We start from the raw sequence: 11,820 nt of genomic DNA, 5'->3' as shown, positions 1-11,820 counted from the left end.
CTTCTGTATGAGGGGATACAGCAGTTTACACAGAGGAGAGACTCATTTAAAGGGGAACTACTATAGGACACCAAATGATCCTTTACTTATATACATATATGATCCAATATGTTTTGTTTAAATTTGATTCAGTTTGAAAGTTCAAAAATCCATCCTTTTTCACAAACAGTTTCAGTCCTAACTCCTCCTGATTGGCTCCCCTCAATAAAAAGAATGACTGAAATCCATCCAATCAGGGTCCAGTTTGCAGCGTTTGAACTGGAAAGCCTGAATTAGAGGAGCCGCTGCTGTCGGCCAATCAGGGTCCAGGATTGTGACGACTCAGTCTTCACAGTCATTCAATAAAAACGTTTTTAAAGTTGCATTAGACAGGATTTTTTGCGTAAATCACTAAGTGCGGCAAAGTGCGGCACTAGTTGATTTGCTCTATTTGCCCAAATAAAATTTTGGTGTTGGTATGGTCTCTTCTCCACCCACAGAAAGTGAGGAATTTAAACTTAAGAGGAGAAATACAAACTGTCTCCTAAAGAGCAGTGACAATTTTTCAGCCACTAGCGACGAATCTAGGCATTTTTTATGACCATGGGGAACGATGTTAATGTGTTGACTCCCAAAAGATTTTAGGAACAAATCAGTACAGCTACTTCCTTGTCTAATCCAAATAAGTCTGATGATCACAGCGCTTCCAGTACACAGTGTGGCCCCTCTCTCCTCGCTTCGTAAATATATATTAATATGCAAATTAGCTTATGATGCTTCTGACGTCACTGCACAGGATTTCTGGGTTAAGTTAAGCAGTTTCCTCTCGCTGCTATTTGGAGCCGCCAATGTGCAAAGTTGCCAAAAGCAGCTTTAACTTAAGCACATTTATTTGCAAAACATCATGAAGATCATTATTCTCATCCTGAGCGTTAGTATGTTTGAAAACAAAATCACAAAATCTGAATATGGGACAAAGGAGCGTCTTGTTTCGAATGACATGAATCTGCTGACGTTCAGTGCTGTCACATTTACAGATGAGGGGGTTCATGTCTCTTTGAGGAGAAATCATACCCAAAGTTCATTAATCATTATTTAAAAAAACCCCATAAAGCTGATTACTGGACAAGATGCATACTTTGGACTCCATGCTTGCATAACATCTCCATTATAGAGCTTCTCATTGATGGATTATGCGATCATTTTTCTGTGCCGTGGTTTTACAAAATCATTAAGACTGTAAAAGTAGCACAAAAGACTAATAAATCCAAAAGTTATTCTTGCGTTTCAAAACGGAAATCGTTTTAATGAGCTAACGGCTCGCTCACTAACTCAACAGGCTTAGAAGGCGAAGTACTTTGTTAAATCTATTTTCATTATGAAATGAGAATGGATTTATTGTGCTTGGGCGCTTCCTGGGTCGGTTTTAACTCGACAAGGTATGAGAGAAGCCGGCTTGTGACCGGGAAGATCACAAGTTCGAATCCCCGGACCGGCATGTAAAATCTGGAGGGGTAAAGTGAATTATTAACGCTCTCCTCTGCAGCACCTAGATGAATCTGAAGCAGGGAGTATACATGTTCAGCAAACCTTCCTGGGGTAAATTAAGATGAATAAATAACAATAATATCAATAAAAATAATAGTATTGAAAATTGGTTCTATTCTGAAATGACATATCCATTTTCAAGTTTAATCACTCAATATCTCTCAAATATAGGCGATCATTTTGTCATCCAAGGATTTCAAATTACCTTCTATCCTTTAAATTAACTATTAAACTAGTGAAATGAAATGTAATTTTGTTGCACTAATCACTTCATAAGAGTAGGTGTCAGTTATTTCAAATAGTGGGCGTCTCATGTAAGAACAAAACTCTCCAGCTAACTCGTCGAGGGTGCGTTCGTTTCGCCCCTCACCTCAGGCAGCCGGTGGTGTTGCGCAGCAGCAGGGAGGAGTGGAACTTGAGCTTGTGTTCGTCGCGGTGCGGGACGCTGCTCCAGCCCGAGTGGGGGATGACCACCGTGTTGGTGAGTGTGCTCAGAGCGTCGCGGATGATGGTCATCTTCACCGCGTCGCACGAGGAGAGGTTCCACAGGACGCCTGTGGGTGCAGGGAGGAAGAATCACCCAGAGTTCATACACACTGTGCAGTTTGACATTTTAAAATGTACCCAGACATTCATTTCTTTACTGGATTTGAAGATTTTGACCGATGTTCGGTGTATGTTGATCATAGCTGGGTATAGGGACCGATTCACACGGCGGCCATTTTGAACACTTGGGGTGAGAAACTTTACCCGAAAGATTGGCATATACTGTATATAAAAGTAGCATCACTTAAACACATACGTGAGGACAAAATACAGATACACCTAACAGTTACCAAATTAGCTAGCAATCTTGAGAACAACCACAACAACTTTTTTAATTTAGCAGGGAAGTTAACTAGTTAACTAGCTAGTTAGTAAACTACTAGCTAGCTAGCTAAGCTAGACTCTAGCAGCTAGCGATAAGGCGATAATGGACTAAATATATTAAAATATAAACATATCCCTCTGGATTCTTGAGATCCATTTGTTTCAAATATGTTTTTCAGTGGAGAATCTGTGAAATGATAAATGTTTGTATGATGTATCTTGGTTCACAACAGCAGCACAGAGCTGGACTCGCTGTTCCAGGTAGAGTTTCCCACCCTGAGTATTCAAAATGGCCGCCATGTGAATAAGGTCAATAAGCTGTAAACTGGGCCATATTAATCCATAGCTCAACATTATTCACATAAAAAACATTAGGACCATAAAAATCAAAAACTAGGACCACAAAGTGCAGCGTTATGATCAACGCAGCATTACAAAGAAGCGTTACATCAGACTGCAGTCTCTTCTCGTCTTGCAGAAGAGTCTGCAGCATCCAGCAGCTTGGTATCCGCTGGTATCCGACAGTATGTGCGGCGTGGCTACAGAGCCGCCGGCCGCATCCTGTTTCCAAAGCACATTATCTTAGCATCTGTCCCGAGGACTGAGCGGAGATCTGTTCTGTCAACACTGTGAGCTGAGTGTTTAAGCTGCTGCCGCTCTCACCTCCCACTGAACAGCCGCTACACGGATTAATACACCGCCAGCCAGCCGGCCGGCCGGCCGGCAGCACAGACAAACGGTCAGTCGGTCGGCAAACCAGTCGTACAGACAGCCGCCCACACACACCCAACATTCACAGGTTTTAGTGTTTTTTTTCTGTTTGGAAACACTTAATGTGGATGCTGCTGTCACCTGAATTTACCTCTTAATATCAGGAATAATAACGATGGATCTGACTTGAATATGCCTGTAATATATTATATAATTGCTATTTTAGAAATCCCAATCCTGTATCTACCTGCTGTACCTGCTTTACTGTAGAAATGTCCAAACAGTTCCTCTTGGAGTGGAGCAAGAGTGCAGCACTTTACTGTTTTTTTTGTTGTTGATTTTTTTGTGGGTTTTTTTTTTTTTCTTTATTGAGGAATATAGAGTAAAAAATGACATTTCTGATATCCGACACTTTTTACAATTTTCACAACAATTTACAATTTTAACAATTTATTTATGTATTTATTAGTCACTGCTGTTTCTTGGTTGATTTATGTTTTTTCTGACTGGCTGTGAATTTAATAAACTAAACCAGTTGTTCTCAACGTGGGGTCCGGGGACCACCAGGGGGTCCTTGAGGGGGTTCCAGGAGGTCCCCAGCAAAATGATGAATTGTTAAACTTCAGCATTATTTAATTTACAAGAAGTTAACACAGTTAGAGAATGTAGAAGAATGACTGTTCTGATCATAGTTTCTCTGTTATCTCTCTACCTACAATACAGACAGTCATGAAGTTCTGGACAAAATCATATCTGACAATAAAAATATTCTCAGATTTGGGTCCGACAGACAAAATCTCACTAAATGGGGGTCTGTGGCTGTAATGTGGATTGTATTAGGAGTCCTATATGAAAAAGGTTGAGAGTCACTGAACTAAACCAGCCCTCTAACCAGGCAGCGGACGTACCCGTCACCAGCTCTCGAACTTCGTTGTCGGTGGTTTTCCTGAGGAGGCGCAGCAGGGCGGGAACGCCGCCGCAGTTCCTCAGCGCCACCTTGTTGTCGTCGGTGGCCTTGCCGTACACCAGGTTCCTCAGCGCCCCGCAGGCGCTCTTCTGCACCTCCGTCACCTTGTGGTCCAGCAGGTCCACCAGGTGCTGGATCCCTCCCAGGTGGCACACCTGCAGACAGAGGGCCAATCATGTGGACAGATGAATTTCAGGTAACACTAATTAACCAAACACATGCAGGTCAGGTGAACTGAAGACTCTTAATTACCCATAGGTGTGTGTGTTTGTGTGTAATATGGTATATGATGTATATGATGTAGTATATGATGTATATGATGTAGTATATGATGTATATGATGTATATAATGTAGTATATGATGTATAGTATGTATATGTAGTATATGATGTATATGATGTATATGATGTAGTATATGATGTATAGTATGTATATGTAGTATATGATGTATATGATGTAGTATATGATGTATATGATGTATAGTATGTATATGATGTAGTATATGATGTATAGTATGTATATGATGTAGTATATGATGTATATGATGTAGTATATGATGTATATGATGTAGTATATGATGTAGTATATGATGTATAGTATGTATATGATGTAGTATGTGATGTATATGATGTAGTATATGATGTATATGATGTAGTATATGATGTATATGATGTAGTATATGATGTAGTATATGATGTATAGTATGTATATGATGTAGTATGTGATGTATATGATGTAGTATATGATGTATATGATGTAGTATATGATGTATATGATGTAGTATATGATGTATAGTATGTATATGATGTAGTATATGATGTATAGTATGTATATGTAGTTCAAATTAGTCCAAAGGTTTGTAGTCAAACCCTTCAAATTCAAGTGACATCATCACTATGGCATGTTCACCAACATTTTAATATATTTCTAACAGTATCAGGTAAATGCATAAAATGTTAATTTAAATATCCACCACCTGAAAAAACTTTCACCCTCCCTTTGAAAATAACATGTGCCAGCATAGAGCGTATTAATATGTTTTTAGCAAGCCTAAAACTTTCTCTCTGAAGATGATAATATATTATTGATTCAGGAAAAATTCCCAAATGAATTTCAGGTGGCAGTAAGTTTCTCAGATGGAAACCTGTCAGATTCAAAGAGCAGAGCGTCTGAGGCTGTTCAAAAGGTCTTCATGTCTTCTCTAAATAACTGAATCCGTCTCTCAGGAGAAGAGCAACGTTTTGGTTCTGTGTTCAAGCCGCAGCGCTTCACTCGGAGCATTTGTCGGTGGCGGCGGTACATTTGGCTGAATCAGCAGGAATGTTTCCACGCTGCACTCCGGGCTGATTAAAAGCTCATAACCGAACACACCGAACAGTGAGCCGTCTCTGACGCTCGGAGGCCGGAGTTATTTACTGCTCGGGGAGCGGAGCGGCGCGGTGCGGCGCGGCGCGGCGGCATTTCAGTGGGCAGCGCTCGCCGGTGCTCCAGCACATTTGGCAGAACATTTCTTTTTAAGTTTTGCTGGAGCAGATGGCGTTCTGGCTCTGCAGCTCTGGAGTTTGGCACACATAATCTCAAAAGTACATTTCCAAACCCTCCGAGCCGAGGAAGCATTACCGACCGTCTGAAGACCGGAGATACAACAACGGGCAATATTTGTGGCAATGTAAATGAGCAACAGGCAATAAAATCAGTCCAAAATCTAGGAAGATGTTTCCTGGCAACAACATGGTGCTCTGAGGTTAAAGCAACAATGCTGAAGCAACTCCTCGGGCACCGTTGACCATCAGAGTTGCCCAAAAAGTTGCCTTTTGTACCAATGCCACTGGCAACTGAGAGTATCATCTCTATTGAACTTAACATTAAAATATACAGCATGTCATTTGGGCGATGCCTTAAAGTAAAGTACCAGGACTGCTTTAGTTATTTTTTCTTTTATATTACAATTTACTTTTTTTTTTTTTTTTTTTTTTATGTCTTAGTCACTGCTGTTTTTTGGTTGATTTATGTTTTTTCTGACTGGCTGTGAATTTCCTCCCAAGGACAATAAACTAAACCAGTGGTTCTCAACGTGGGGTCCGGGGACCACCAGGGGTCCTTGAGGGGGTTCCAGGGGGTCCTCAGTAATTTGATGAATTGTTAAAGTTCAGCGTTATTTCATTTACAAGAAGTTAACACAATTACAGAATGTAGAAAAATGACATTTATTTACTTTTAATTTATTTGTTTGATCCGTCTTTTTTCCTCTCTTTGCAAAAAATGTGGTTCACACACATATACTTACATATACACATTATATACAGTATGTTATCAGTATTAAAATTATAATAATTCTAATAATTACTGTTTATTATATAATATTATGGTGATATATGATGGTTATTATAAATATTATATGGTATTATAACAATATATAATGACTAAATATTCATTACATATTGTAAGTATAAAGATTATTTCCTATGTAGAGAGCCTGGTTCTGTCTTGTCTTGTCCTGAAATTTTATATTTATCTACTTTGTAAGTTTGCACTTGTACATGTTTCTGTTTTGTGTTCGCTTTGGGAAAACTGAATGAACATGTTTCAAAAGTCAAGGTACCATGAGTGCAGACATTTTCAGTATTCGGTGGGAATGTAACCCCTAACCCCGGCAGTGTCAGGGACGGGACGGGACGGGACGGGACGGGACGGGACGGGACAGTTACCTTGTACATCACTGCTCTTTAAACCTTTAACCTCTCCCCTGTGTTTTCTGAAGCGTTACCTCCACTTTGACCCGGTTGTCTCCGTAGCACAGGTGCTGCAGGTAGGCGGCGGCGTTGGCCTGGACGGAGGGGAAGTGATGCTGCAACATGTGGATCACCTCCGGCAGCTCGGGGTCACGCCACGCAAACTCCCTGGAAGAGAGAGAGGGGGGGGGGGGGGGGGGGGATAGAGGGAACAGTGATGAATAGAAATCATTCAACAGGGTTTTGTGCATTTTCCACTTTAATTATCCCCTTCTCTCCCAGACCTCCATCTGAAGACGCTGTTGATTCATCTCTCGCTGTTTTGCACCTTTGGTTACGAATAATATGAATGTGCTGCTTCTAATCAGCCTTCATTTGAACTGTTTCATTTGATTGTGTTGTTTTATCTTTCTAATTTACTTGGTTTGATTCTTTTAATGCAATGCAACTCGCTTGTTCTTTTATATATATTTTTATCAGTTTTTTTTATCTGCCTTCTATTGATGTAAAGCACTTTGAGCTTCATGTTGTGTATGAAAGGTGCTAAACAAATAAAGGATATTATTATTTACTTTTTACAAAGCTCAGGATTTTGTTTTGTGTTTTCCCGTACTTTGAAAACTGTCAGAATCATTTCCCGTACTTTTCCAAGCCTTCAAAACCTGACTGAACATATATATATACTGTATATACTGTGTGTGTGTGTGTGTGTGTACAGACATGGATATGGTAAAATGCTATATATTTAATTTTGTACAGCTGTCCATCAGTGAGTGTTATAAAACCACAGATGATTCAGTCTTCAAAAACAGAATTATTCTGTAAGCAAAGGTCATAAAATGATTCAGAGCTTTAACAGATTTGTTTTCATGCCAACGCTCGTTTTATAAGAATCTGTCAATTTATCAAATAATGATATCTCACTTTGTAATGAAACTCTTCATAATGTACTGTATATATGCACTGTACACTTACATGTACTGTATATGTACTGTATAAGTACTTTATATGTATATGTACTGTATATGTACTGTGTATTTCTATGTACTGTATATGTACTTCATATGTATATGTACTGTATATGTATATGTATTGTATATGTAATGTATATGTATATGTATTGTATATGTACTGTAATAATAATAAATAATAAACTTTATTTGTATAGCACAGTTGTATGTACTTTATATGTACTTTTTATATGTACTGTATATGTACTTTATATGTACTTTTTTTATGTACTGTATATGTACTTTATATGTACTTTTTATGCATATGTACTGTATATGTACTTTATATGCATAATGTATATGTACTGTATACTGTATATGTACTTTATATGTACTTTTTATGCATATGTACTGTATATGTACTTTATATGCATAATGTATATGTACTGTATACTGTATATGTACTTTATATGTACTTTTTATGCATATGTACGGAAGTCGAGAACGGCCGTGCTTGCAATTATTTTTTTTAATGCCGTTATCTCGAGATCACGAGAAAACGAGCTTTGTTATCTCGAGATAACGAGATAATAAACCCGTTATCACGAGAAAACAAAATGTCGTTTCCTCTTATTACTTATAATGTTTATCAGAGATCAGGAGTGCCAGAATGCACAGATGGCGTCTTGACAACTGTAGCAACTGATTTAAGCTGAAAATGTCGGATCAAGGAGAATCATTATTGATCAACGCATCAGATTGTACTTCAGTCAAGGTCTAACAGGCAGAGATTACATTGTGTCTTTCTGTTAGAGATAACATTCAGATCAGTCCTCGTCATTTAAGGAGAAGACTAGCGGTTATGAATCCTCCCGACAGTCATGACAGTGATCTTGAAGGCTGAAATCAGGTGTGATCAAATGAACCAGACGCTCATTTACGAGTTCTCCATAATTATCCCGTGATCTCGAGAAAACAAAAGTCGTTTTCTCGTGATAAATTATCTCGTTATCTCGAGAAATCGGCCTTTTGTTTTCTCGAGATAACAAGATAAATGAACCCGTTATCTCGAGAAAACGAGCTCTGTTATCTGTATGTACTTTATATGAGTATGCATATGTATAAGAATGTATGTACATATCTGAGTGTGTGTGTGTGTGTGTGTGTGTGTGTGTGTGTGTGTGTGTACCTGGGGTCTTTGTGGATGCTCTCGATGGACGGCGAGCGAGTCGCCACCCGCTCCACCAGTCCAGAGTGTCGGGGGTAGACGGGCTCGCCGGCCAGCCCCTGCTGGGAAACCCTGTAGGAGTCTGCGTACAGAGCAGCGGAGCTCAGCCCGTAGCTGCTTCTTTGGTACGGCAGCGTGCCGCAATGGCTTGTGGTCCGCTGGAGGGTCCCCATGCCTGAGGAGATGAGAGAGAGAACCTCGAAAGTCAGGAATGGCTTTAAAAATCTGCTTTTAAAGGGAAACCAGGACAAGAAAACAACATCAAGACGAGGATTAAAGCTGCAGACAAACAATTTACAGCAAAATACATCCAAAACTAAGGCTGAAAGATACTGACAATACTGATGATACTGCTTTACATACCATCATGTACAGCTCATATACCATACTACATCATATATACATACTGCATAAATATATATACACACATCATATACATCCTATACTAGGTCATGTACTGTACATACTATATACATTAGGGCTGATAGATACTGACAAAAAATTGAATTGTGATTATTTGACAGAATATTGCAATTGCGATTTAAACTGCGATTCATGTCATTACAAGTTTTTCTTGTCATACATTTTTTAGAACTTTAAAATTGTTTAAAGAAAAGTTATTGTGTTAAAAAACAAATAGATGTGAGTGTGCAGATTTACTGAGTTTGAGTCTGATGAAAGGTTTTGATTCATGGAACAAAGATTACCTGCAGCTCTAAAACTCCTTGTTCACAAATCCATTCTGGACCAAACTCTCTCTTAAGCAATTAATTGCAGCCTCTGAGATTTGGAAATTGCAGTTCATATATATTTTGTTTGATTAATTGTTCAGCTCTATCCAAAACCACATAAAAGAGCTAAGTAAAGCTCAGTAAAATGTTGCTATTTAAATGCTCAAAAAGGCAGTGATCCATGCAAAACCAGCAGCTCATGGGCCAAATCTTGACTAAATAAAGCAAAGACTGCTCCTTTTTGAGTCTGCCACAAGATCCTTCATTATCAGTTAAAACTCGGCGAGGGAGACCGGCGCTTTCAGCTTTAAATCATTTTGCAATGACTTCAATTAAGACGGAGCAGAGTACATGAAAGGTTCCAGCCTAATTAAGTTCTGACCTTAGGGACAGATAATGAAAACATTTCCTGTGCCTGTAAACGGTGATTTCCACCAAGGTTTTAGAGGAATCATCTTTCCAGCAGACATGAAACTAAGCCAGGCTTCTCAACCTGGGGATCGGGGCCTCCTGTGGGGTCCTTTGGTTTCAGAATGGGGTCACTGGAATCATTCTCAGTGAAGATACTGAAGGAGGAACTAAAGGAAAATTCCTGTAATAAATCTAATGTTTGAAATGAATGGTTTTGGAATATTACTGCAATTACTACTACTACTGCTACTGCTTCTGCTACTACTGCAACTACTACGGCTACTACTAGTAGTAGTAAGTAGTAATTTATTTTTTAAAGTGTCATGCACCAAAAGACAAGACACTACAAACATAACAAACAAGAGCAATAACATACTGAGAGCGAAAGAACAAATATAATACACCTCCATACATATCAAACACTGTCAAACCAAATATGAACACAATCCTGCTCCTTAGACATTACAGCTATAAAACATAACTTAGGCACATCTGAGGCACAGACTGTGCCTTTAACACATCAAACATAAAGCGCCCTCCTGCTGTTGGTAGGCATTTAACACAAACTGAGCGGTGAAACACTTTGTCTGTAAACAGGAACTGAAGTCTACATTCATCAGACAGAGAAAACAAATCAGGACATTCTGCAGACATTTTACGGAAAAGCCTATATCTAAGATTGTGATATAATGGACAATAGAACAAAAAGTGCATTTCATTTTCGACCTCTCCCAGATCACACAGGTGACATTTTCTATTCTCTATTCAAAACTCACCTGCCAACAAAAATGACTGCCATAGACCGTGCAAAACAAAACAAAAGCAGCAAGAATCGAGGTGAGTGCAAAATTCAAGCTCTTGGAAGAGTTAATAGCTTAAACGGAGAGTGGGAGAGAATGGGGGGAGGCTGTGTGTGTGTGTGTGTGTGTGTGTGTGTGTGTGTGTGTGTGTGTGTGTGTGTGTGTGTGTGAGAGAGAGAGAAAATATTTTTTTTCCTTTGCTTGCAATTTTTCCCAATTCCCACAATTTTACCGCAAAAAGAGCACATAAAACCTCGCAAATTGTATCGCAATTTTTGAGAAAAGCCGCTGCAAAATCAAGTATTTTTGGCCGCAATAATCACAAAAAAACTCTCCTGGTGGGACTGACTACTTCTACCACTGCACCAGCTTACATTTCTAGATCACCAACATTACAACAAACCAATAACATGACGTGCAAAGGTCTTAAAACTTTCCTGTGACGGTTGAACGATCATGTAAGCAAAGCGCTAGGAGCAGAAACAGGATAAGAGCAGACGGAGAAAGAGTTTCCGGTACCTGTGCTCGTCCTGTAGATGTTGCCCTGCGGATCGTGGGTGGGGCTGTGGTACAGCGGGCTGTGGAAGGAGCGCTCGTCGAAAACGGGTGTCATATGGCAGTCCGGGGACAAGGCGGCCCTCAGCTCCGGGTCCAGCTGCCCCGCGTGTCCGGCGTACGAGCTGTGAAGACCTGCAGCACAGAAACACACCAGAACTTCAGGAACGCTTGTCCTACCTCCATATATTACTGTAAACAAAACAAAACAAAACATCTCACTCACAGTATTGTTAGTTCTAGTGTTTCTCCACATTAAGACTACATTTCCCATCAGCCCCGTTGCTCCCTTCCCCCTCCCTGAAGAGGATCAACATGTTGGAAGTGATTTCTCCATC

General features: G+C 39.7%; 1 protein-coding gene across 1 annotated transcript in view; it reads right to left on the bottom strand.

The window, feature by feature from the left end:
* Nucleotides 1-11,820, bottom strand: part of LOC139924262 (plakophilin-4-like) — a 29,283-nt gene that overhangs the window by 13,658 nt on the left and 3,805 nt on the right. Inside the window, exons 2-6 of the mRNA XM_071915261.2 lie at nt 11,447-11,617; nt 8,947-9,160; nt 6,843-6,975; nt 4,017-4,230; nt 1,898-2,081 (exon numbers count right to left, since the gene is read on the bottom strand). Coding sequence (XP_071771362.1) covers nt 1,898-2,081; nt 4,017-4,230; nt 6,843-6,975; nt 8,947-9,160; nt 11,447-11,617 — 916 coding nt within the window. The remainder of the gene's footprint in view (nt 1-1,897; nt 2,082-4,016; nt 4,231-6,842; nt 6,976-8,946; nt 9,161-11,446; nt 11,618-11,820) is intronic.

Source organism: Centroberyx gerrardi, chromosome 21 (assembly GCF_048128805.1).
Source record: "Centroberyx gerrardi isolate f3 chromosome 21, fCenGer3.hap1.cur.20231027, whole genome shotgun sequence".
Classification (NCBI taxonomy): Eukaryota; Metazoa; Chordata; class Actinopteri; order Beryciformes; family Berycidae; genus Centroberyx; species Centroberyx gerrardi.
The sequence above is the reverse complement of the archived record's forward strand: the minus strand, read 5'-3'. Positions and strand labels throughout refer to the sequence as shown.